Source organism: Rutilus rutilus, assembly GCF_951802725.1.
Source record: "Rutilus rutilus genome assembly, chromosome: 21".
Classification (NCBI taxonomy): Eukaryota; Metazoa; Chordata; class Actinopteri; order Cypriniformes; family Leuciscidae; genus Rutilus; species Rutilus rutilus.
In genome coordinates this window covers 19,041,608-19,069,287 of record NC_140226.1, presented here as the reverse complement: position 1 = coordinate 19,069,287, position 27,680 = coordinate 19,041,608, and the positions used below count along the sequence as shown (strand labels likewise).

Sequence of the window (27,680 nt, the reverse complement as noted above, 5' to 3'; positions counted from 1 at the left end):
AGGAGCTAATACCTTTTTCAGTGTTCTCGTTTATAAAGCAGTCTGGTGAGAAATGATTCGCGCAAACATGAAAGCATTGACGTTGATCGTGGGGAATATTCCCTTTGAAAACAAAACTCAGCCACTGCGTCTTCAGCGGTTCAGATTTAGGAACATCAAAATGACTGCTGTGTTCGTTATTACACCAAGAACAGAACACCACAATCGCTTAGAAGCCATTCTGCTCACAGACAGTGCTCCAGCGTATCAACAATGGCGGACTATGATGACAGCTCGCTCAGGGCGGGTCTGTGTTGAAACGCTGCTGTCAATGAAAAATCGTGGGAGGGGTGTCCGACCGTGTGACGTCACACGGTCAGACGGCTCGATTTGAGACGGGGGAAAACTTATATGGAGATTAAAAAAAAAAAAAACACTGGATGGATTTTTATCATTATATGATGGTTGTGTACAGGCACTGCCAACACACATTTCAGTACAATCAACTTGTAAAAGTGCATGTACCATTATATGACCCCTTTAAGAGTATGATTGTATCAGTATTGCAGAGATTATTATGTTTCTAGCATGTTATATGTTTGGCAACAGTTCTTCTAATCCTAATGGATGGATTGTGTAGCTTTTCATTTCTTAGACAACCATGTAGGAAAACACATCATGGCCATATTCCAGGATGACAATGACAAGATTCATCAGGGCAGACTTAAATTGTAAAAGATGAAAGATTGTGGTAAACATACAAACCACTCTGAATCTCTTTGTTTAGTTTCTCATACCTGACTTCTTGGTTTTGCTCATCTAGACTTTGGGTGGACCAGCTTTGTGAAGACTGACCATGCTGATTTGAAGGTGTGAGCTGAGAGCTGATGATCGTGGATCCAGTCTGGTCAGCAGTGCGGCTGGTGAAGGGTCGGTTCTGCAGGAGGGAGACAGCAATGACTATAGAAATATCACAACATACTGACAAATAACGTCAATAAAGATATATGAACAATTCATATAATATCCAGTACAAAAATCCGTCATATAAACCTACAAAGAAAGATTTTAAAAAATTTAAACAAAGAAAAGTATGACAAATGTTTGCAGGACACCAATCAATCAAGCAAATTAGTGACGTTGTAAATGCATGCTTAAAGTAGTTTAAATTACCTATGGGATGTAATACTGCACGATATTGCATGCCTGCTCTAAGTTACCCAGAAAGCATTCAATAAGAAAATGCATCACTTGCATGAAATCCAAAGATATTTAATACTGTTAATTTTAAAAACTATTCCATCAGGTTGATGTAGACACATGCTGTGACAAGAAAATAATGCTGATTGGTTTTATAACTGCCAGTAAAAACACACACCTCGTAGAATGATTCTCTGTTGTAGTTTTCATTCCCTGTTCCGTACGGGCGTCCCGGAGGAGGACCCGGCTGTGGAGCGCAGTATTGAGGCCCCGGAGGAACCCCAAAAGGAGGACAGAACGGCGGAGGTCTAAATGATGCTGTGGGGTGTCCAAAACCTGTAGGAGGTACCGGTGCCCGATGGTAGTCCGGGTTCGACGGACCTCGGTACATTTTCGTGCTTGGATATCTGATCAAATCATGTGTAGCTACAACGAATTTATTTTCCCATTCACTCTTGTGCTCCTGTGTGTCTACATGAATCTGAGCGCAGCCACAGCGCCGCCTGCAGGACTGGACCCACAGCGCGGATCCTATGCAAAAGTGTCTCTGTTCCAATGCCTGTTCAAAACTCTTTCAAAGACTTTAAAAATGACAAAAAATGTAAAATGCAAATGTAAAGAAAATGCTAAATTAATTAAAGAATTTAAATAAATAAAATGTATTTATTTATTCAAAGCTTCTAGAACATATAGGCCACACACTTTTCTCCATGTACATTTACATTTATGTATATGAATTTAAATTATTACATTAAATGAATTATTCATTTTGTAATTCAATTAATAATAATTTGAATTGATTTGTTTGTCATCGTTAAGATCATTTGTGGAGCCAAAAAAGTACATTTAGGACGGAAATCTAATCCGGCATATTTATGGTCAGCTAAAGTAAGAGGACCCCACTATGCCAACCTAGCATTGCAGTCGTTACGACTGCTAGAGGGAGTGATTTACAATGGAGTTTACCGATATTCTTGATTCTTTGGAGGACCTGGGGTAGGTGAATCAACCTCCCGTTATAAACTTTTATTCTTTTTTTATTATTGCTTTATCACCCGGTCTAATTTTCGGTTTAACGGCATAAATCTGACCTCGTGCACGCATGTCCCTGCGTTTGCCGGTGTTCTCCAGATCTGAGACACAGAGCCGCTTACCCTATAATGAACTGCTGCTGATTGAATCTGCTTTAAGTTGTTCATTTCAAATATGCACTCTGTGATATGTTTTTAGTCATATTATATCAAAGCTGGGGTTATTGTCGCATGTATTTGACAGCATGATTTCTATAATCAATGATTTGTTTGGGCCGTGCAGCGTCAGCAGTGCTCAAATATCTCAAATATCTCCAGTGCCATAAATAGCCTGAGTCATCATAGCCTAAATGAACACACCTCTGTCACCACATTTCCAGTTCCCAAAGTGTCAGACGAGTTTACAAAAACATCAGGTCCATAGACTGTTCTAGAATCAGTGCAGAACTAGTGAGGATGGGTGGGTTTTTTGTATAAGAATGACCTTTAGATGTAATCGGTAAATTAAATACCAGAGCTAAAATCTGTTAGATATTGCACTTTTGCAACATCGCTGGGTTAGTTCACATTCTCCCAAATAGCAGAGAAAGTGCAGAATGACCCAGGACCATCTTGAAAAGCAAACAGAGTCAATTAAACTGCTCAGAAAAGTGTGTATGTGTGTGTTTGCAGATACCAGGGGCCACTCCTAGAGGAGGGAGCGCTTGAGACAGCGGTGACTGGTGGTGCTGCATCTCCAGAGTTCACTAAAGTGTGTGCCTGGCTTGTGTCTGAGCTGAAGCTCTATTGCAAACTAGAGGAGAATGTGCAGGCGACCAACTGTGAGTGTGATCCCGCACACATGATATAATCTATGGCAGGGTTTTTCAAACTGGGGTCTTAAGTGGGTGCTAGTCTGATGTTGGTTTGGGTGTGTCATGCGCAGGTCCGAGCGAGGCTGAGGGGTTTCAGCTGGAGATGAGTGGTCTTTTATCTGAGCTGTGCTGTCCATATCCTGCTCTCATCACTGGAGAGGTCACCAAACGTCTGATGAATGCAAACAACTGCCTGTTACTGCTAGGTATGTAAACAAAATCATCTGCTCATTCCTGTGAAGCTTTTCAAAATGGGGCTGTTGGGGAGTTGAATTACTTGAAATAAATGTTAACTGAAATAAATAAATATATTAGGGGTGTAACAGTTCTCTGTAAAAAATCAAACCGTACAATTCTCCACCCACGGTTCAGCAGGCACTTGTTTTGAAAATAACAACGCGCAAAACAGAAAGCCAGAATTCGGCTAATGTATGTTTCTGTCGATGGATGCGCATTCTGGCTTCCCCTAATCTTTGTTCAGTGCGAGTGCTGCATGCTCTAATATGACCAGTCATTTATGTCGTCATCACTCGGGTGTTAAATGACCTGAACGGCACACATTGCTCTCTGTGTTTAAACTAAACTCATTTAAGCACTGCCAATTTAATAATTAAAGCGCAAGAAGCATGCATCTCATCTGAAGCATGCTCACGGAAACCTTCGTCTCAGACAGCGCGCACATATTGAGTACTCTGTCAAGTCTTGCACTTGAATGGACAAATTCACACAAAGATTGTCAACATTAGTTAGTATTCCAGCAAACATAGTAGGTTATGTTTTAAGCGAACATAAATAGTCAAGAAAGACAACACATGTGAATCAGTATACAAAATCATACTGGATATGTGCATTGTCTTAAAGTGACAGCAGCCTAACATTCCTGCTGTCTGTATGTGTTTTTAATGTTAATCCAACAACAAAAAACAAGGAAATCACTCACTGACTGCTCTAGTTTAGATTTTAAAATAATTAAAAGTGTCCAAACCTGATTAAGATTAAAAAAAAAAACTGATTTAAACCTTTAATAATATGCAATGTTGTTTTACATTTGATTACTTTATTCAATTTCTGTACATGAATACATGTACATACTGTTAGATCTGAAAAACCTGAAAAGCATTTTTATCTTTTCTCTATTGTATTTATTTGTGATGTTGCTTGTAATTTGATTTGTTCTTATTTTCTTTATTTTTATTTGACAGTAGTCCTTTTTTCCCTGAACATAGCACATACCGAACTGTACCAAAATCGTGACCCTAAAACAGTGATAAAAACCGAACCGTGAGTAATTTAAACCGTTACACCCCTAAATAAATAAATAAATATATATATATATTTATTTATATTACATAAAATGTTTTATATATATATATAATATTTCAGCTAGTTAGCAAGGCACATTTCCAATATTCATTTAATTTATCTTGATGTACTAAAAATAACTGAATTTAAAATTAATAAACTATATAGGCTATATATATATATATATATAACCCCCTCCCCCCCTCCATGAAAATATAAACATAACTTATTCAAAATATATATATAAAAAATATAGTATCTCAATGACATCCATGTTTGTTCATACTATCGTTCTTCCAGGCTTCTTGATCTCCGAGCTTGAGTCGTCCAGGATGAGCCTGGTGAACCATCCTCAGAAGAAGGTGCAGGAGAGTAATGTTTTCATAGAGCTGAAGGGCATCTGTATGGCTCTGGGCATGTCCAAACCTCCTGCTAACATCACCATGTTCCAGTTCTTCAGCGGGATTGAGAAAAAGGTGAGGTTTATTCAATGGTGATTTATATTATTTTATACATTTAATGCATGCCCTTTACAGTCTATGTGCATGTCCAAACATTGGGTCACTAATGTATTTGTGCATAAAACCTCATAAAACCACATTTGTGTTAATTTGGTATTATTTATATACTATTATAGTATTTATTCATATTTTAAATGAACTTTTTTTAAATATTTTTATTTGTTTAAGTTTTTGTATTTTATCATTAGTTTTTTATATTTCTATTTAGCTTTATTTTTTTATTCGGTTTAGTAGTTTTAGTACTTCTATTTAAACTTAACTTTCAGTTTAAGTTGTTCATCTAGTATTTATATTTTGTTAATTCAGCTTTATTTCAGTTAATGAAAATATTATCTAACACTAATAATTAGAGCCAATTAATTATTAACTGTAGGTACACAATAATCCAGATTAATCAACTTTAGAGCGATGCACCTGTTATGAACCTGACATTAAAGGGATAGTTCACCCAAAAATTAAAATTCTGTCATTATTTACTCACCCTCAAGTTGTTCCAAACCTGTATGAGTTTTAAACATTTGATGGACCCCATTGACTTCCATAGTATGGAAAAAAAAAAAATACAATGGAAGTCAAGTTTTTTGGGTGAACTATCCCTTTAAAGATGGCAAATAATCTTTTCTGCTAGCAAAATAATGCATGTACACATTTTTGGTCATTGTTTGTTTGTACTTTGAGCAAGTATGTTCCAATCAAATGCAATTGACCCTCAGCTGAAGGAAGCTTTGTCCAAGGTCCCTCCATCTCATATAGGAGAACCACTACTGAAGAAACCACTGGGTCCTGTACATTGGGTAAGCTCTGAAATTGATTTTATATTTTAAAATTACTAAAGTAATAATTTTAGATTTGAACATTGTGTTAAATGTTTTTGTTTAAATGCCTTTTACCTCCAGGAGAAAATTGAAGCAATAAACCAAGCACTTGTGAATGAGTATGAAGTAAGAAGGAAGATGTTGCTGAAACGACTGGATGTGACCGTGCAATCTTTTGGCTGGTCAGGAAGAGCCAAGGTACCAGAATCTCCCTTTTACTTTATGTATAACATGAAAAAACAAGTTTACACTGATTAAGCTACAAGAATGAGCAATGTGGTTTGAGTGAAATTTAAAATCACTCTGCTTTGTAATTCTGTACAGACGCATGCTGATAAACTTTCAAAAGTGTACCAGCCCCTTCGTGTGGCGCTGGCGGCTAAAACCAGAGTGTCTGTGGCTCACCTGTTTGCTGCTAGAGAAGATTTATCAAAGATCCTGAGAACCAGCAGTGGTCACATCAGGGAGAAAACGGCCTGTGCCATTAACAAGGTGAGTTAGTTTTGAATGCATTTTCACTTTCACTTCATGATCCTTCAGAAGTCATTCTAATATGCTGCTTTGGTGCTCAAGAAACATTTCTTATCAATGTTGAAAGCAGTTGTGCGAAATGGTGATAATTTTGTTTCAGGATTGTTTGAGGAATAGAAAGTTCAAAAGTACATAATGTATTTGAAATAGAAATTTATTTTTGTTACATTATAAACAGGGCTTGACATTAACACCAGCCAAATGCGGGTGGATTTAGGCGGCGTTCACATATCGCGCCTAAAAACGCATAGAAAACGCTAGGCGCGCCACGTTCTCCTTTTTCCAAAGCGCTCGGGTGGTTGCGCTCCGGAGGCGTCTGTCGTTGCTAAGCTTGGTTCTTGTCACGTGACCTGCGGTGCGCTTGCGGCATTCTGAATAGTTGAGATGTTTTTATCTCGATGCGGCGCGGACGCGCTTGGAAAAAACGAGCGCGTCGCACCGCGACCGCGTCGCTTCCATTATGAGCGCGCATACCGCGCGCCTACATTTGAAATAACGAACTTGCGCGCGCAAAAGACGCGATATGTGAATAGGCCCTTAAGCAGTCGCGTGTAACGCAGTCACTCCTACTAGCCCCTTTGGCGGGTTGAATTTTATATAATATACATTTTTCAATTGTAAGTACATACATACATGCATACATACTACATCTTCCGCTTATCTGGGGCTGGGTCGCGGAGGAAGCAGTCTAAGCAGAGATGCCAAAACTTCCCTCTACCTAGACACTTCCTCCAGCTCTTCCAAGGGGACACAGAGGCGTTCCCAGGCCAGCCGGTAGACATAATCCCTCCAGCGTCCTCCCCGGGAAGGCGTCCAGAAGGCATCCGGAACAGGTGCCCGAGCCACCTCAGCTGGCCCCTCTCGAAGTGGAGGAGCAGCAGCTCTTCTCTGAGTTCCTCCCGAGTGACCGAGCTCCTCACCCTATCTCTAAGGGATCGCCCAGCCAGCCTGCGGAGAAAGCTCATTTCGGCCGCCTGTATCCGTGATCTTGTCCTTTCGGTCATGACCCACAGCTCATGACCATAGGTGAGAGTAGGAACGTAGATTGACCGGTAAATCGAGAGCTTCGCCTTGCAGCTTAGCTCCTTCTTCACCACGACAGACCGGTACATCGACCGCATTACTGCAGAAGCTGCACCAATCCGTCTGTCAATCTCCCGTTCCATCCTTCCCTCACTCGTGAACAAGACCCCAAGATACTTGAACTCTTCCACTTGAGGCAGGAACTCTTCACCAACCTGAAGTGGGCAAGCCACCCTTTTCCGACTGAGAACCATGGCCTCGGATTTGGAGGTGCTGATTCTCATCCCAGCTGCTTCACACTCGGCTGCAAACCGTTTTTCAGTCGTAGTCTTTTAAAAAGGCATCTGAAATAATAAACTATGCAATGTAGCATTGTCAAAAATATAGATTTTTCGATACACATATCTATATTGAAATATCTGAAGCTCTTCCGCAGGTTACACAATACCAGCTGCGCGTTCTTGCTCTCTAATCTCTCCGACTGCGAGTGACACACAAACCCGCGTCCCTTTATTCACTCGTTTCATTTGCTCTGGATGAATATTGTTGGAGTTACAGGGCTTAAATTTCGGTGTGGGATGTCACTCATTCCCGCAGATTTTTTGTTCACACCCAAAGTGCGCGCGCACACTTAAAGCCAAGTATATTGGCAATATTAAACCGTATAATGGGTCCGTGTGTCAGGTCTTAAAGTGACAGCAGCCTAATATACCGGCTGCCAAATGGGATAATATAAAAAACATATGGCAGTTTTCCCTATGGTATCGATGTCAAAATTGTGGCCAGTTAAAATGCTGAGTGGCTAGTAACTTTTTGAAAACCACTAGCCACAGTGCAAAAAAGTTAATGTCAAGCTCTGATTATAAATGTCTTTACTGTCACTTGTGATCAGTTTAATTCATGCTTGCTGAATAGAAGTATTAATTTCTGTATTAATTAAAAAAATTTACTGACCCCAAACTTTTGAATGGTAGTGTACATACTAGTGAATATTCTTACATTTATTAGGTGCTGATGGGTCGTGTGCCTGATCGAGGAGGGAGACCCAATGAGATCGAACCCCCACCTCCGGAGATGCCTACGTGGCAGAAACGGCAAGATGGTCCACAGGGGGGCGGCGGAGGACAGTACTACTCCGGTGGTGGAGGAGGAAGAGGTGGTGGACGAGGTGGCTATGACCAGCAGCAGGGCAGCCGTGGAGGTCATGACAGAGGAGGTGGTGGCGGCAGAGGTGGGAGAGCAGACCACCGTGGGGGTAAAGCTCAGGGGAACTGGCAGGACGGCTCTGGCGGAGGTGGATACCAGGGCCATTACCAGGATGGTGGATATAGAAGCAGTTATGGAGGAGGAGGAGGAGGAGGAGGAGGAGGAGGCGGAGGAGCTGGCTATCATGGAGGCCAGCAGGGTTCGGGATACCAAGGAGGAGGCTACCAAGGAGGCCAGCAAGGACCGGGGTACACAGGAGGAGGCTACCAAGGCGGAGGTGCGAGTTTCCAGCATGAGGGCTACTATCAGGACGGAGGTCGACACCAGGAGAGAGGTGGAAGGGGCGGTCGTGGGGGTAGAGGGCGGGGAGGAGGAGGAGGAGGAGGAAGAGGAAGTGGGCAGGGAGGAGGATGGGGTGGAAGAGGAGGGCAGAATTTTAACCAAGGCGGGCAGTTTGAGCAGTTCTTTCAGCAAGGTGGGCAACAGTATAACCAGGCCGGCTTTGGACAGGGAAGACAGTTTACTAGCTGAAAAAAGACGTTTACTGTGATCTAGAGCTTCAAAGGGGACCCACAATTCTGTGAGGGTGGGAGACTGAGAGAGATGCAGGCCTCTGAATGAGCAGATTACATTACATCTCATCATTCCCATGGTGCCTCTGGAGTCTGCTTTACCGAGATCGCCTCTGAATGAACAATGTGCTTCTGCATGTGTACGGTTGGTCTAAACGGTTCTGCTTCCACCAGACTATTCAAACTACTTCACTTATTTAGAAGTGCGTGGTTAGGTCGCCAAAAAAACCCCGGGATGAACTTTGTGTTGCTGGGTTTGTTTTCATCTTTCTTCCTCATTGATGATTGACATCGGTGAATCTACTGCCTGATCTACGCTGCCCAACTCTGAATCTGAAGAAGCCTTATCTTAGAGAAGCTACAAAACTTTTGTTATTCTAGTTTTATTTATGGAATTGTTACTTTGACTTAATTAGTTCTCAATGTCCATCCTGTTATTTCAACAATCAGCACTTGAAAATGTTCTTTTTGGTCTCCCCCAATGAGATTTTGTTTATCTTGTGAGTAAAAAGGTCAGTTAATTTCTTGACGCTCACATGTGAATGTTAATTTGCTGACTGTGTGGAAACCCTGAAATTGATAAATTGAGCTTTCTGCTGTTTTGGGAAACAATGTTAAAAGGTTTTTGAATGATTGAATAAACCGTAAAGGAAAAAGCTCACTGTCTTGGTGTCAAACATTTTTATTGCCAAAAACTGACATGTTTTAAGTAAAGAGGACAAGTTCTTTAATATTTTTTTGCATTATTATTGTCATTTATTATGGCAGTAAATATCAGCAGTTACAATGACGAAAACAACTTAAATACAATAATTCTACAGAAAGTATGCAGATCCCCATGATGCAGTGTACTTGTGACATGCTTAGAAATACAGTGGCCACATAGGGGCGATAGACATCTATATTTATTTCTTGCAAATCCTAAACATTTCAGTCACAATCACAGTTTAAACCAGTCATTGAGACATTAACACAAACTGTAGAATTTTGAATAGTTGTGATTAGTCCATGCTAGGGTAGTGTGTTTATTGAGGTTTTCCCATTTACAGCAAGTGAATTCTAACAGCGTGATGAAGATTAATGGAACATTTCTACATGTAATGTATCCCAATTATTAATCTCATTCCAGTTAAAACAGACCAAGGTCAAATCTAATTCCAGTTTTATCTTCATAACTATAAATACTTTTAATTAATATATTTACTTGTCAAACATACAAAACGTGTTCCAGCTAACATTACATAAATGTTTTCCAAATATTCCTGTCAAGATGGTAAAAGTCCCTTGGTGTTTAATATTCGGTTTTATGTGGCAAGCTTATTTTTACTGGAAACCCTGAGACGCTGAGATGACCTGCTCACTGAACACACAACCTTATTTCAGCGTTGGTAAAAAAAAAAAAAAAAAAACCTTACATAAATTAGATTGCTTAGAATTTTGCATACTCCTCAGAAATTTAGCGAGACACTTGGCCAGAAACACATGTCTGTGTTTAATGTTCAATATATAGTCGAAATGACTAAAATAAGAACTTTGTGAAAATCGTTTTATAGTAGGCTATAAATGGACACCTTTTCCTCAAGTAGACCTGGCTGGCATCATCCAGAAACATTCATATCAGTACAGTCAATACATTAATGACAAGGTTGATCATTTTACAGCAGTAATATTGGTTCTTCTCATGGCCAAGAGGTGGCGAGAGTCATCAGTTTTTTTCGATGCACGTCTCGAGTTCGCAAAGCTTACATTACATAAAGATGTTTGCACAAGAAATTGTGTTGATATGGGTAATGCTGCTCATAAGTCAAATAATGTGTGGTCATGCGCAATGATTTGTTCAAATGATATTTAAAACACTTTATCAGTAACTCACCTATCAATAAGTGAAAGTATAAACAACACTTATAAATCTCCCACAGGAGGTTCCTGTACTCCAAGGCTCTGAAAGTCATGCTTAAATTGTTAACATTAAAGGGATAGTTGGGCCAAAGAAAGAAAAGAAAAGAAATCAAACAGGTTTGGAACAACATGAGTTTTGAGTAAATAATTACAGAATTTTTTATATGCTAGAATCAGGTGTGTCCAATCCTGCTCCTGGAGAGCCACTGTCCCGCAGAGTTCAGCTCCAACCCCAATTAGACACCTCGGCCAGCTAATCACGGTCTTACAAGGCATACTAGAAACTTTCAGGCAGGTGTGTTGAGCCAAGTTGGAGCTTAACTCTGCAGGACAGTGTTTGGACACACACGTCTGTGCTACATCAAATGAAAATTAAATAAATGTTGCACGTGCATTTAACACCTCTCATCTGATCTCTGACATAATTCAAACACTGCTTATGCATCATATCATCAGATATAAACAGATGAGAGCAGAATCAATAGCACAGTATTAAAATACTCTGAGAATGACACTGGCAACATGTAAGCGCTCACAGTACTACACATGAAGGGTTCAGGATATCTTTATCATGAGCCACTGGCATCTAAACATTCATTCTGTAATCATTTATTTCCTCGCATGTTGTTTCACACCATACAACTTTTTATAAAAGAGAGCAGCTCACAAAAGAAAGCAATGAATGTCAATGGCAACCAACAACTGTTCAAGCTCCAAAAATAAAGACCAAAAAACACCATACTTGTCCATACGACTTGTGTCAAGTCTGCTTATAGGTCTGTGAGAGGAATAAACTGAAATTTAAGTTGAAAAAATCTTTTCTGACAGACATGGTCACCGTTCACTTTCATTGTATGAAAAAGAGCAGACATTTGCTGAAATTCCTTTTGTTTTCCACAGAAGAAAAACTTGGGTTTCAAAAGCTATGAGGGTGAGTAAATAATGACAGAATGTTCATTTTTGGGGCCTTTTAAATCTATAATTGTGGTGCCAGAAGAGCATCTAATCCTCAAAGACTTACTATAATCACTGTTTGTCTTATTTGATCTGCTGATCCACCTGTGGTTTCTGACTCTCTCTCTCTATATATATATATATATCTCTCTCTCTCTCACACACACACACACATATCTGATATCTGAGTGTCAAACTTTTTTCACAACATATGTCGCTGAAGGACGCTGTGTTGCCTTGATGATGGACTATCGATGGACTCACCTGGCACTTAGCAACTGAGGCCATACAAACAGCAGGCTGATGGCACACCTATCTGCAGAATCTAAGTCTCTGAATGTACGTATATATGAAGATCATTTCAAACTTATATTAGCTATCAATGTTACTAGGCAACACCGATGTTACTTCATAGACTCTTGTCTGGCTTTTCTCAAGCACAGGAGACACAACTTTTGGTGCAAACTAATCTTTGAAAGAGTGTAATGTTTTTTTTTTAAATTATATTTTGATGGTCTTAAAACTCAACGTACCTTCCACTTCTGATCATAATGTGTCGCAGGGTAACACATAAATGAAGTTAGTGTTTTAATATTCTAACATACACAAGTTTATCTTCATCTTTCCCTCGTGCCAGTTCCGCCTTCAACTTCAGACAACCTGAATGTAACCATTCACTGTGTCCTTTCCGTAGTGTTTTTGGAGAACGAAAACCAGAGCGTGCGTTGAAACCACGTCAATGGCATTCCTTAAATACTCTTTCTCACACATCTATTATGATGCTGATGCATCCATCACATCAGCTTCTTCCAGTGATTCTCCGTTAGGTTTCCAACCTGTCTGCTACAGTCTGATACACAGGACAGCACAGCACAGTCACTCTCTGTTTAGTCCGAGACCTTTCCTTTGATGCAACCCTTCCCCCAGTTTAGTCAACGGGTTGCTTGCCACCCCTCTATTGCTGCGGCTGTAGAAACAGTGGCCCTATTCCTGATCCACTGGAGGCATTAGGCACCCCAGCACGCCCCCTAGAGAGGAGAGCCCTCTGGGCCGTGGTCCTGACAGACTCCAGGGTGTCCTGCATGGGCCCACAGAGCGGTCAAGTCAGCTGATCTGAAAACACACAGTGGAAGATCATGAAGACACCTGACTCATTTGTTTAAAGAAAAATAAATAGTGCTAAAATTTCAATATGGATTTGGGATCTCTGTGACTTCGGGAAGTAAGCAAACACCTAGTAACCACCCTAGCGACAGCATAGCAATGCCCTGGCAACCACATACAACATCCTAGAATCATGGAGGCCACTTCTGTGGCAATCGCACTTTCTTAAGAAAATGTAAAAAATAATAATAAATAAATTAGACATTCTATTACTGGGTTTTCCTCAACTATGAGAACAGTGGATCTTCAGAAAAGAAACATTTGTCTGGTAAATACTGTATGTTCAACAGCATACACTAACAGCATTTTTTTTTTTTTTTTTATATATAAATGAATATTTTTTATTTAGCAAGAATGCATTAAATTTATCAAAGTTGACAGTTAAGACATTTATGATGTTAAAAAAATTCCATATTAAATACATGCTGTTCTTTTGAACTTTCCATTCATCAGAGAACCCTTGAAATAACGGATCATGGTTTTGATTATTTGATAATCTTATCATTGATAATAATAAGAAATGTGTCTTAAGCACAATCAGCATATTAGAATGATTTCTGAAGGATCATGACACTGAAGACTGAAAATTCAGCTTTGCCATCACAGAAATAAAATACATTTTAAAATAGATTCAAATGGAAATCAAATTTATAAAAAAAAATAATAATAATATTTCACAGTATTACTTTTTTACTGTATTTTTGATCAAACGAATAGTGGGTAAAAGAGACTTTCTAAAAACATACTTTTAAAAAACATCACAGGAGATTTTTCTAATTTTATTCTAAAATAAATTTGTTAGTTTTAATTGTAAATAAATCCATATCTGGTACATAAAATTGCCAGAAGTTATTAAAAATAATTAAAAACTACAATTATTATTGTTTAATATTTTTACCTAAAAAGGTTAAAAAACCAAACCAACATGCTAAACATAATAAAACATGCGTATTCATAAACTGCTCACCTAAAAAATAAATTCTACATTGTAACCCTGACAGGTGCGTCAGCGGTTTAATCCCTGTGTGTCAAGTGACCCTGGCTTTTTGAAAGCCCGTTCTATAAATAACACAGAGAATATCTGAATTTAACAAACATGGCAACACAATCCGGGTCACACATATGCTCTGCATTTTAACCCAAAACAAGGTGTCTACAACGTCCTAAAATAACAGCATAGAGCCTTAGTGCTACTCCATATGTATGCCCATCAGTGTTAGTGTTGAGGTGCTCTCGGCCCTGCGGCCTCTGATCAAGATTATCTCTAGAGCGACGTGAGAAGAGGCCAGACCGCAGAACCTTGGTGTTTCCATGGCAATGGCTGAGCGAAGTTTCAAGATGTTCCAAGGCCTTGAGAGAGGCAAGAAGTGATGGAGGAATTAAAAAGCAGTGAAACAAGAAGGTGGTTTGTGGGATTCACAAGGTCTTCCTGCTCAAACAAGTGTGAGTCATCTTTGTCATCTCATAGAACATGTTTTTGGGAAGTGTTTTTCCAGCACACTGAATTTGTAACTATTCTAAATAGTTACTGGATCATTTCTTCTCAATTCAAATGTGCTTCTTTTTTTTTTTAATCGTACCTCAGAGGTCCTGGTTTTGTTGATATGTTGTTCTGTGAGTCCATTCTGCTGTGACTCTTCGCTGTGCTCCTGTGAGTTCCTGCTGTTCCTCGTCCCTGCCGAACCCTGTGTGTCATTCTCCCAGCGGGCAAAGCCTTTGCTCTTGGATGCTTTGCGATGTGGCCTGTACCTCATTTTGGGAAAGGTGTGTGACCCGCTGTCAGCAACGGCAGCCCAGCCGTTCTCGGGCCAAAGGGGTTCTGTCTGTGTGGCCTGACTGGTGGTGGCTCTCTGGAGCCGCACTGAGATGCGCTGGGCTGAACCGGTCATCAGAGTGATGGACTTTCCCTCCAGGTCAGAGCTTGACGATGGCGACACAGCAGGGAATGTAAACACCTCATCATCATCTGTGCAACGACAAGACAAAAGTATGGTAGCAAAGAGAATGTTTTTGTATTGTTTTCCATTTAAACATTCCAAAGACAAGATAAATTGAATTGCACAAATGTATAAGAAAAAAAAAAAAAAATTCATTTATTTTTCTCACGCGACTGGCAAATAGTTTTTCCCTCTAAATTTTGATTTATGTTTAAAACTAGAAAAGAAAAACGTCATCTCTGAAAGCAATGGTTAGTTCACCGCTGGCAAAATAGGCTTTCAATAAAACTTGGCTGCCTATACAGTAGAAAGGCGGAAAAAATGAAATCTGTGCTACCTCCCTAGAGAAAACAGAGAAAAAAGGCTGCTGTCTTCCCTTTTGCAAAATAGGTAGGGAAACCAAAGTCCCTTTTAAGGAAAGTCTGTTCACTCGGCGGCTATATTTGCAACACCTCCGGGCAGCTATTTGGGCCTCCAAGACCAAGTTCTATCTATCCTGAAATCTCAAAAACTGCATGCCGAACTCACAATTAAATAATATATTTCAAATCAGCAACAAAATCTGACATAAACTGTCCCATAAATGCTGTTTCTTATGATCAATTAGAGTTCAAAAAAGCTTGTTTTTCAGGCTAGAGGAGCCAATGGGCATGTGCAGTCCGAAGCACGAGTCTCAGGTTTATATGGGAAGCGGAGCTTTTAACTGCAGCTGCAGTGACGCAATGACTTCATTAATCAGCGATTGGCTCTTTTACTTGGACCATTCCGCCATATTTCGAGTTGTAGTTTCTCCTACTCATAAGTAATAGGAGTGAACCGTCTTTCTATTTCTACAGTCTTTGGGAAAACTTCAACAACAATAATGCACTGGGCATGTTGCCATCCAAGGTCACTCCTACCAGTCTGCAATGGATATGCTTGACCAGAGTCAAATACCGCCTTTCTTAAGCAGAAAATAGTTCTTAGCAAACTTTTAGTTATAATGGTGTTGACTTGTTTTGTTCCCAGATGCAAGAATTCAAAGAGTGCAAAGAATCATATATGGGGAGAACGCCATTACGGAAAATCTGAAAAACCACAGTGTTTGTAGTCAACATTTTAAATGAAAGTGAGCATCCCTATGCCCTACTCTCTCTGAAGGGCATAGCCCTTGAAGTGGAGACTTTGGAGGGAGCAGGGCGCGTGTGTGTCATAGTAAGCCGTTTTGATGAAGGGAGCAATGAAAGACCACGTAATTTCCTCATTAGCTTCACATGGAATGTTACCACGACAAAGCTAGGCAACGACAACAGGAATATCTTATTATTGCTGTCAATATGATACAAATAAATGTACACTTATAATGACGTTTTTAAAATATGCTTTATGTGTGTGTGTTCCCGATCTGCTCTTAACTTTATAAGTCAAGCATTAAACGCATAAAGTGAGGACTTGTCACCCTGGGTCACATGACCATAAACGATTAAACTACTTCCATGAAGTGACCACCGCCCTTTGCTAACAGACTTATGGAAGTGAATATCTCGGTCCATGAAACACGGAGAACGATTAATCATTGTTCATTTACATATACTGGTCTACTGAAAATGTAACAATACAAAGCAAGTTGAAAATCTATCACTTTCAGTTTTGCTTCTCAAGTGAATCTTGTTTATAAGATGATAAGATATTAAGATATGGAAATGAGGCAAAATAGATCAAAAATAATGGGTTTTTTTTGTATGTCTATGTGTGAGAGAGAGAGAGAGAGAGAGAGAGAGAGAGAGATAGAGATCACCCTCATTTATGCATTTTTACTCTGAGATAAGCAGATGGTGCTGTACATGTGTGTTTTCACCTTTGCAGGTGGGCAGGTTGGGGCTGCTGGGTAAAGAGCTGTGTGTAAGCACTCCAGGAGACACGCTACCCAGCGACGTGGACCGAGGAAGACGTCGGCACGCCAAAACCAGCAGCTCACGACACTGTTTATGGCAGTTCACTCCACAGTCTAAAAACAATACGATTCAATTTTAACAAAAGTGTGCATTTACCTACATATATATATACAGTATATGAGAACTGTATAAGTACAACAACAAAAAACTGTACTGAAAAATAATATTACATGGGACAGATTTATAGATGTTATAGATGAGACAGATGTTTCTATCTGTTTGTTTTAGAATGTTTAACAAACCACTAATATCAACTAACTTAACAGCAAAAAGAAACTATTAGTGAATTTACAAGATTAGTGGCCAGTTCAAGCATCAACATCTATTGTAATTTGCTCTATTTATTTATTTTTACCTTTGCACTTGTATCCTTGTTTAATAATTCCCCAGAGCTGAAAACATGGACCACGGGGTGAAGAGGAAGGGCATGAAGAGGACAAAACGGAGAGAGAGAAGCATATGAGTAAATATGAATTGGGGACAGAAGCAGCAGGTTTATGCTGTATTTGAGTTCATGGTTTTCTGTACACAGACCCATGTGTAATAAACAGGATACTTCCACACGTTGCACCCTTCCTGTGCAATACAGTGTGAGAGAAGGTGGATTTGTGTGTGTGTCTGAAAGTCTGTTTAAAAGAATGTGTGTGTTAACTCAGCGGATTCCTGTCTCACCATCTGTGTAAATACAGAACAATCTGAACAGCAGTGACTATGACTAAACACTCACTGTAGTGTATACACTCATTCTAAAGTTCATCAGCCCACAATATTCAGCATTATGCCAACAGGAAATGAGATGCATTTACTACGAAAGACACAATTTTGTACAAATCTTATGTGTGTGTAGGGCTGGTTGTCACCTTGGTTAACTGAATTTTTTCTTTTTGTACAATATATTATTAATATATATGTTGTTTTATATCTGTGTGTTTGTGCTATATTTAAAAAAACATTTTTTTTTATTTTTTTAAAGCTGTCAATGGAGAGACAAAGCTCTCAGATTTCATCAAAAAGATCTTCATTTGTGTTCCGAAGATGAACAAAAGTCTAATAATGGGTTTGGAATGACATGAGAGTCAGTGATTAATGACATAATGTTTATTTATAACTATCCCGTTAATATTTTTGTGGAAACCAAGATACATTTTTCAGGATTCTTTGATGAATAGAATGTATTAATTTCTTAAAAATAAAATAAAAATGTAACTAACCGCAAACTTCTGAACGGTAGTGTTTTATTATTATTATTATTATTATTAATGATTTATTTATTTTTACAGTCAGTCACTTGGCCTGCAAGCAATGGTAAAAATCTTGGGAGTGAGAAACAGCTAAACGCTGTGGTTGAGGTTGGATTAACCTTTAAACACTGTCTGTATGATTCAGTGATGTTGTGGTAAACTCCTGTTAGGTGTGCTTGTTTGCACACAATCACACTGCTGAACACCTCAGACAACTTCTACTGCACTTTAGTCACAGAGAGTATCTTTGCATAAGTGTTGCACAGGAGAAATCTCCCAAAATACATTTTGTTGTTCTTTGTGAGCCTAATAAAATCAGCTCTTACAAATCCAGCGCAGTGTTCACAGAATGTTGGCTTCAGGTAGGTCATCTCCTGGAAGTTGTGAATAAACCCAGGACCCATCTTACACTGCAGCAGCGGGTTGGCACGCAGGAAATACGCCATCATCTCATCCTTACTGATCAATCCATCCCTGGACAAAAACAGAAAGGGATGATCATGATTTCCTCCACGCAGCTCATAAAGCAGTCAACACAACTCTTCCTTTGCTAGTGCTCTTCCTGTGTCACAAGAGGTACAGTATCTAAATAGAACCAGCGTGAGTGCAGGAGCTCAGGCGAAATGCATGCAGTCACACACCAGTAATGCAGTTTGAGCGCTGAACTGCTAAGATAAACCACAGAGGACGCCTGGGGAATTTCTGAGTGTGTGTGAGAGTCTTTGCGTGCCTGATGCTGTGCGTCCTTCGCTGGGAGGCATGACCTTCAGCCTTTAAACAGTGCAGCAGGTAACCCACACTGAGCAGCAGCATGTCCTGAAGTGACTACACCGTGCACATGCTGCATTTTTAACCTCGCATTAAAAATAAATACATAAACATTTTAAATGCTATATGCATTTATCCAATGATACAGAAAGTATCAAGCTCAAAAATACGCTGTATTTAAAAAAATTCACAAAAACACTGCACTTCAGTGCTCTTTAAAAATGTATAACTGTTGTTTAAATATTACATCACGGTGTTGTGTAGTCTGCGCACCATGCTCTGCTTCATTTGCAGCGATAAAACATACTTACGAATTTAGCACGGTTGAGAAGAACCCTTTAAGGAATTTCCATACACATTACATTGACCCTGTCAGAACTGAGACGATGTACTGAAAATGTGTCTCCTCCAATATCACTGAATCTCTGCCCAGGCTTATAAAGGATCATTGACACAGACTATGAGCAGCTCTCGCCAAGAAACGCTATTAGCATTTTGGCACTGCAGGGGTTTGTTACAAGAATCACACATTTCATGTGTGTGCGTTTCCTACTTACTGGTCTTTATCAAGCACGCAGAAGGAATCGAGGAAAGGGAAATTTGCTGCGATACTCTCAAAGTCTTCCTGAGATATATATCCGTCATGGTCGTGGTCATAGTTTCGAAAGACAGACTTTAAATGCAAAAAAACAAACAAAAAAACAGGAATACACACGTTTAGTGACTGTAATGCAATGAGCAAAAGCTAAATACATACATACATCTTCTGTTAAATTATCTTATTCTTTGCATGTGGCATAAAAATGTGCATTGATGTAATCTACCATATAGTATCTAGTATCTATATAGATTTATCTAATAATAAACCATTCAGGGTTTAGAATGAAGAAGCTTGACATAATCAGCCCCTTATATTCAAAGCCTGACCTGGCTTTATGGAACTAGAAAACAATCTGTGACATTTGTACATTGAAAAATTATGAAAATAATTTGGATTTATATAGGACATGAAAAGGTTTTTAATATCATAAATGTCTGTGAGTATTGTTGTTGACAATATCTTACATCCACGACCTTCCTGATGTGTTTGTTGACCACTGAAGGATCTGGTTTGGTTGTGACCCCAGAGGCCCAATCCAGTGGAGCCAGAGGTTTGTTGGGTGTTGTTGGAGATGTTGGCTGCAGAAAAACATGGATGTTATAAAATGTTCTGTGCTAATCTTTTTACAAAAGAAACCCTTTCCAGCTAAAACTCTTCGAGAGAGGAGGAAACCAGTCAATATTTAGTGACCACAATATCAAATGGGTTTCAGTGGAAGATAAATCTTGTGAAATTTTTCACTTAAATGACCCAAACATGTTGAATGTTTGGGGTTTTAATGCTTAAAAAAAAAAAGTTTTATATATATATATGTATATTTTGAACTGTTTTCTATTTGAATATTTTAAAATGTCATTTATTCCTGTGATGGCAAAGCTGAATTTTCAGCATCATTACTGCAGTCTTCCTGATCCTTCAGAAATCATTCTAATATGCTAATTTGGTGCTCAAGAAACATTTCTTTAAATATTACTGAATGTTGCAAACAGTTGTGCTGCTCAATATTTTTTGTGGGGGAAAAAAAACATTTATTTTTAAACACAAATCTTTTGTAAATTTCTTTGCCACTTTCGATCAATTGAATGCATCCTGAATAAAACAGTAGGTTCTATGGGCCGTACAGCCATCTTACCTGAGATTTGGGGTTACGGGGTTCTCTGAGCAAGGACAGCTCATAAATTTCATCCTCTGTGTAGTACAGATCCAAGGACAGCTTTACACAAACAGACATAAAATTAAATTATAACCACTGATTTCCCTAGAGGGTAAAACCACTGTAATTCAGTGCTGCTGTCAGACTTTAACTGTGTATGCAGATTTACGACCACAGATGTGTGAGCTGAACTCACAGTGAGCAGGTAGATCAGGTCCATGTTGGGCTCCACCTGAGCCACAGCACTCTGCAGGGACACCAGCTCATTAAAGGTGAGATACAGCTGCTGCATCTTCACGATGTTCACTTTCCCATCCTCCACCCAGTCCGGGAAAACCACGTGCACGGCGATCAGGTCCTTCAGATGAACGCCTAGGATCGGGATCTTAAACCCTTCGCTTTCACTGAAGGCTTTGCGGTAAGCACAGTAATTACCGTTTGACGAAACCAGCTCTGTCATTTCATTCCAGATCTGTCAATATCAAGAGAAAATGACAGTTCCTGAAATTAATCAACCTTTTCTGTTATATGTTCTAGATATCTAGTGTCTGACCATTTGTTAGTTTTTTCTTAGTGCATTTCTCATATACTAGCTATTTAGACACTATTTAAATTACACCTAAAATATATTTATAACAAAACATTTTCTTACAGCCAGTTTCACTTCTCTGGGCCATTTTAGAAATACTTTTCTTGAATTTCTCGTATGATTATGTCTAAAATGTTTCCCAAAAGTAACGTGACATCAACTCCCTCAGCAGTGGGAGTTGGTCTTCAATGACAACTTGACTTTACGGAAAAGGGAGTGAATAGTTTATTTATAATTCTTAGAGAAACTAAACAGCTGGTTTTGCAGAGAATGTTGCACCTTGGTGACCTCTGGGCAGAGGTGAGAATGAGTTTCCTTCAAGCGGGAAATAGAGCTGTGACTCAGACCCCCGACCACAGCCATCAGTGTATTAAAGTTCTGCAGGTGGAGCAGTTTCTGGAAGAGACAAAAAGAGACAGACAGATCGTGAGACCGACAGACAGACAGACAGACAGACAGACAGATAGATAGACAGATAGATAGATAGATAGCTTTGATCCATTAGTTCACATATGATCTATGGTTTTTCATTTACAGCATAATTGCACAAGTGCTGGCTGATCTCATAAAAGCACAGCGCTCCTTTATTACTGAAGCTCCAGCAACTCGACAGCTCGACACTTAACATCTATTAGCTGACACGGATCATGCCCAGCAGGCCTTAAAACATATACTAAAAGCACAGGCTTTGTACTGAAGGGATGCCTGGGTGCTCTTCACAATAGAGGCGTTTCATACACCCCCGGCGGCGTGAGAGCAGGCAGGCGGTTCCGCACTCTTTCGCTGACAGACATTAACATATCAAAGGGCCTGGAAATGTCATCTAGCTGCTTTCAGAACGCACTAACAGAAACTAGTTTGCTGGGTGAAAGGTCTCGCATTTGCGTAAATCAACGTACAGACAGCGTCTCGCATCAGTGTGTTACCCAGGATGCATTTATTCTCATCAGTTATTCAATCATTTCATGAGCTTCATCACCTTACATTATGTTACATTTAGTTGCATTTCCTGTACTTTGATTTGCTTTCATTATGTTATTATATATTACATGAATGCTTTAGGAACAATGAAATCCTTTTTAGACAAGTTAATAAACTTTCGTAAATACAGATAATAGGTTAGATAATCTCTGATCTGCTTCTATGAATAATTTGTATTACTTAAATGTGTCTATCTTTGTCAGACATGAAGATGAATGTATGTTCTTACTTGTGCGACATGGATGTATTTGTTGATGACCTCTGCTCGGTGCTGAGGGGTGAGTTTACTGAGAACCATCAGCTGAACCCACTGAGAGATCCCATTAAACAAAGCGATGGAGCGCTCTAATGTGGGGTTATCTACTAGACAGCCATGAATCACGTAACTCTGGTAATCTGTGAACTGAGGACATACACATATTGAGACATATTCATACTTAAAAAAAAAGTAACTTAACTACATTGAAACATCAAAACAGTTCATGTTTTCAATATGTCACATGAAAGCAGTTCAGCTATTTTCAAAGAAGCACAACTTTTCCAGTAACAAGTACTTTTTGCAACTAGTAAAGGTACAGGTGACCTTACGACATTATCGATGAGTATAAATATGTTTAATTAAATGGTCAGTCCAATGTAGTGTTGAATTCTTTCTAGTGAATCGGTTCATCCTAAACAGTCATCAGTTGGAAAATGTAAATTATTTTAGAGAATTGAATCGTCTTTAATAGTCCCCTCTCTGTCTCGAATGTCAAGTTGGAAAGTCCAATTCATTTGTTTGTATGGTTACTGTAACATAAAAAGTAAAAATACATGTAAAAAATAGATACATAAAAATATGATTTACTGATTCATTTTAGTGAATTGGTTCACCTTAAATGGTCCACTCTCACATACAGTAGGCTATATAGCTTTAGAAAGTCCAATTCATTCTAGTGAATTGTTTGGTTAATTTAAATAAACAATTGGCTGATTCAAGCTCATGTTGCGAACTGTTAATGTAAGACTGGCAGACACAATGAGAACAAACTACTTTTGATTTATATGCCATGGCTTTTAAGAGCTTCTATCACATTATTTTTAACACTGATTTAGAAGGGAGCAATGGATAAAGGAAGGATGTTTGCTAGTTAACTAAAAAAAATACTTGAGTGTTAGCTGCTAAGAATAACAATGTAGGGCAATGGAAAAAAATCAGCAGAGCTGATAAGAGAACTAAAGTGTGTTCTCATATGCATGCATAGTCTTTTTCTTTCTATATCACAAAAACAAACACACACACACGCATTATCTTCACTGACGTAAGTCCTCTACAGCTGCTGGCTTTCCCAGGTGAAAGAAACACTCTATTTTTCCATTTCCACAGTGCACACTAACCGATATCCTCCTGATGGACTTGTACTCTAAGAAGGTGAGGTGTTCGGCCAACTCAATGGGTTCCAGGTGATCAAACAGCAGTGACGCTTTGCCCTTCTTCACCTGCTTCTTTCGCTGAGTCAGTTTACGCATCCAGTCATACGAGGGGCTGAAGGGACAAACATGTTTTAACTGTTTTATGTTCATTTATAGTGCATTACTAAACAATTCATTAAATCTGTTTTATTTACGGATTATTATATAATATTCTCTAAAAATAACAATAATAATGTTAATTGAATGTAATATTAGAAGATGGAACATCTTCTAATGTAAAGTCACACTGTAGGCTACAAACAAAAACATTTGTTTACGCTCATTACCCTGATACGACAAGACGCCTGTCTTAATCACAGAAGAAAATCATTAAATATTCTCATGAATTATTACGAAATGTAAGGTGCCATTTAGTGTTAATTAGTGACAAAAGACAAGTACGTAATGCCACATAATCTGAATCAGTGATTAGAACACATGCACATTAGTTCATTAGTGTCAAGTGTTTATTAAAAGGGTAACATTTAAATTTATAGCAATGTATTTTCATTTCAATCAAAAAGGTAGTCATGATTAAAGCCAAATAGGTCAATAGTAATGACACAGTCAATGATCGGCATGATCACTGTGAGTGTTTGTGCGTTGCAACGACACTCACATTGTAGAAATGTCAAGTAGTTTAATGTGCTCGTCTCCACCCAGCTGAGCGGCTGCATCTCGAAATTCTTCTGTAAGACGGATCAAACCTAGATCCAGATCAAACTCGGCAGGGAATTCAGCTATCCAGTACCTACACACAGGTTTGAAAACTGTAAATTACATTGCAGTTGCAGTGTTTATCAAAGTGTACAAATGGTTCTCCATATTTAAAACAATGTTTTTATATATATTTTTTCTACTCCACTTGATTTTGTTGTCATTTAAAAAAAAAAAAAAGGCAACCTGCATGTTGTAACTGCAGATTGATGTATTGCTTTTTACATCGTAAATCAGTTTTAAACCAGAAGCTCCTACTATATCAGCGCCGTTCTAGCTGCCATGTTTAATTCTGTTTGTTGTCAGGTAACATCTGAAACTGCAGGCTTGCGAAAATGTTCAAACGCATTATCACCATGCTTACTTGTGTGGAAACGTGACCTTGAAGCACAGTTTGTCTGGACCACAAATGCAAAACATAGAAACAGCTCACGACTCTGCAAACATTTGTTTTGTTGGTCTGTGTTAATTAAACTCATCTTACCCTTACAAAAAAGTACTGAAGCGGCACCATGGCACAGTGGTGGCATAAGATGGTACTTTTGATGCAAGGATTACCATATTTATTTGCAGCAACATAGTGTTTAGATGGCACTTCATTGTATTTTAAAGCTGTGGTTCTCAACTGGTATGTTGTGAATCAAAAAATGCAGTCCAGGGCTATCCTAGGTTGCTGACAACAAAGAAGAAGAAAAAAACTAAAAACTAAATGCTAATATACAATATTAATAATAATAATAATAATAACAACTAACTATATAATCCTACACAGTTAGGATATTTTATAAAACGACCTTTAAACGGGAGGAGAAAAATGCTTCCTGTTTTTTCCCTCTTTTGTTGTTGAATTTAAAGGGATAGTTCATCTAAAAATGTCAATGTTGTCATCATTTACTCACCCTCATGTTGTTCCAAATCTGTATGAATTTCTTTCTTCTGTTGAACACAAAAGAAGATATTTTGAAGAATGTTGGTAACCAGACAGTTGACGGCACCCATTTACTTTCATAAACAACTTGAGGGTGAGAAAGTGATGATAATTCTTTACTTTTGAGTGAACTATCCCTTTAAAGGCGGTGCATCCAATGTGCTACAATATTTTGGCAAATTAGGGCAAAATCGACAGATTGTGTACATGCCCAAAACATTAAACAACATAAAACGAATGTATATTGAGGACCAAATCAGCCTATTAGAATGACTTCTGAAGGATCATGTGACACTGAAGACTGGAGTAATGATGCTGAAATTTCAGCTTTGCCATTACAGGAATAAATTACATTTACAGATCAAAGAAATGCAGACTTTGTGAGCATAAGAGATGTCTTTCAAAACATAAAATAATCAGTAGAGCACCATGGCACATGTTATATTTAAATATAAAAAATTCTACCAGACTTGCCCATTTATGCACAATTGTCCCATAGCACAGGTGATATGCACAGGTCTTGTTTATGTGGGGAAGTAGCTGATTTCCCACAGACCTCCTGAAACACAGCAACAACTCCAGGCCGATTGGAAATATCCAGTGAATAATCAAGGCTACTTTTAAAATCAAGTAACGTTACTTTTCCCCCAACAGGATGCAGTTTTACAAAACACAGACCTCCTTCGTTTAGTTTTTGTTTTGGTGACTCTCACCGAGTCCCCGGAGAAAGGAACGGATGAAGCGTATTTATGTCAGATGCATGCCGTTTATCATTAATTATGTAGATGTTTTTGACTGCCGGACTCACTAAGGGCACTGAGACATGAAAACACATTCCTTTTCTTGCTTTTTTTTTTTTTTTAAGACATAAACATCAGCAGGAAAGTGTGCCCAGCATGAGTCAGAGTGACATCATGCAGTTAGGAGGTAACAACCCAAGGGTCTTTGCATTGTGTATCAGTGCATATTTGTGAGACCAATGAGAGCAGGGGTCAGAAGGTCATAAGGCATTCAACTTTTATGCAACACCTCAAAATTTACACTGATAACGGATAGGTTACACTAACTACAAGTGCGTGCGGATTGGAAAGAGAGCAAACAGTTTATTTTTACTTTTGCGTCTCGTACCAAATTAGAGAAAAACTGTATATTTAAAAAAAAATTCTAATTAAATACAATGATTTAAATTGCTAATTATATTATTCTCTCAGAGAAAACATTCACATTTGGAATAATTGAATTATTGGCACCCCTGGTAAATATGATCAAAGATGGCGGCAAAAAAAATCTGCATTGCTTATCCTTTTGATCTTTCATTTAAAAAACCTTTCATTGAAGAAAAAGAATTGAAAGTGAAATAAATGCTTTTCATGACAATTTTATGTTCCTAGTCATCCTGGTGATCATGCCATTATGGGAATATACTTCAGAGATATTTAACTCTTAACTCTAAACAAAAAAATTCTAGGGGTGCCAATAATTGTGGCCAACGTGTTATGGAGAATTTTTTTTTATTTCATAATGTGCATTTCGAATTGTCTTGGTATTTGCTTTAACGACGAGCTGCATAAACTACATGCTGCATGCTCTCCAGCATGACCCAGATAAAATGTTGTGCACATGGTCAATGCAATTTAGCCTGGTCCTACCAGACTCTCATACATTTCATTTGTAAAGAGAGTCTGGCCACTCTCCATTGACAAGCGTTAACTTCCTTGAAGGCGGGTACTCTGTTGAAGTTTAAAACTATTGGATCTGCCCAGAGCCACTCTGGATCTGCCATAACCAATCGTTAACGTTTGGTCGTGACGTAACCCTACAACTCAAACTAGCGCACGACCTCAACGTCATCGTTCTCAGCCACTCCCTCTGTTCGCTGATTGGACAGGTAAAAATTTGGCCGGAGAAAACCCACGAATATACCGCAAACCCAGACGCAGTACTGAAGGAAAATGAAAATTGAGCGGAAGTACGTAGGAGGGCGAGCCAGGCTAAATGCAATTTACTAGTGACCTAGAAATCTTAAATATCCTTATTCATTTACATTTATACATTTGGCAGACGCTTTTATCCAAAGCGACTTACATTGCATTTCAAGGTTCACATTTACATTCTTATCAGTTCTTGCTTTCCCTGGGAATCGAACCCATGACCTTGGCGTTGCAAGCGCCAACGCTCTACTGTTTCAGCTACAGAAAAGCTTTTTCATTTGACATTTATTTGTCTAAAAGTTTTCAAAATTATAAAACCTGTTTAAAAACCTTGTTTATTCCCAGAAATGAATTAGATTTTGATTCCCAGATGATTCATTGTCTATTCCCAAAACAA

At 38.8% G+C, this 27,680-nt stretch overlaps 3 protein-coding genes across 6 annotated transcripts in view; 1 reads left to right on the top strand and 2 right to left on the bottom strand.

The window, feature by feature from the left end:
• Positions 1-1,686, bottom strand: part of LOC311281086 (uncharacterized protein) — an 8,474-nt gene extending 6,788 nt beyond the window's left edge. Inside the window, exons 1-2 of one of the 2 annotated variants that reach the window (XM_084393767.1) lie at positions 1,358-1,686; positions 777-916 (exon numbers count right to left, since the gene is read on the bottom strand). In XM_084393767.1, the coding sequence (XP_084249893.1) occupies positions 777-916; positions 1,358-1,570 (353 nt within the window). In that variant the 5' untranslated portion in view covers positions 1,571-1,686. The remainder of the gene's footprint in view (positions 1-776; positions 917-1,357) is intronic. The other variant, XM_084393768.1, reaches the window with a different exon arrangement.
• Positions 1,687-2,074: 388 nt separating this feature from the next.
• Positions 2,075-9,693, top strand: fam98a (family with sequence similarity 98 member A). Its single transcript, XM_084393478.1, has 8 exons — positions 2,075-2,175; positions 2,883-3,031; positions 3,136-3,270; positions 4,667-4,842; positions 5,601-5,681; positions 5,784-5,900; positions 6,027-6,194; positions 8,265-9,693. Exons 1-8 carry the CDS (start codon positions 2,135-2,137, stop codon positions 8,991-8,993), a joined length of 1,596 nt encoding a protein of 531 aa, XP_084249604.1. The 5' UTR covers positions 2,075-2,134; the 3' UTR covers positions 8,994-9,693.
• Positions 9,694-12,385: 2,692 nt separating this feature from the next.
• rasgrp3 (RAS guanyl releasing protein 3 (calcium and DAG-regulated)) overlaps positions 12,386-27,680 on the bottom strand; it is a 36,451-nt gene continuing 21,156 nt past the window's right edge. For 2 of the 3 annotated variants that reach the window (XM_084393476.1, XM_084393475.1), the window contains 12 exons: positions 24,327-24,458; positions 23,633-23,780; positions 22,485-22,658; positions 21,554-21,670; positions 20,882-21,157; positions 20,665-20,745; positions 19,997-20,110; positions 19,489-19,604; positions 18,490-18,637; positions 17,278-17,314; positions 16,826-16,975; positions 14,433-15,017 (listed from right to left, as the gene is read on the bottom strand). In XM_084393476.1, coding sequence (XP_084249602.1) covers positions 14,569-15,017; positions 16,826-16,975; positions 17,278-17,314; positions 18,490-18,637; positions 19,489-19,604; positions 19,997-20,110; positions 20,665-20,745; positions 20,882-21,157; positions 21,554-21,670; positions 22,485-22,658; positions 23,633-23,780; positions 24,327-24,458 — 1,942 coding nt within the window. In that variant the 3' untranslated portion in view covers positions 14,433-14,568. Of the gene's footprint in view, positions 13,001-14,432; positions 15,018-16,825; positions 16,976-17,277; positions 17,315-18,489; positions 18,638-19,488; positions 19,605-19,996; positions 20,111-20,664; positions 20,746-20,881; positions 21,158-21,553; positions 21,671-22,484; positions 22,659-23,632; positions 23,781-24,326; positions 24,459-27,680 lie in introns of those variants that run through there. The other variant, XM_084393477.1, reaches the window with a different exon arrangement.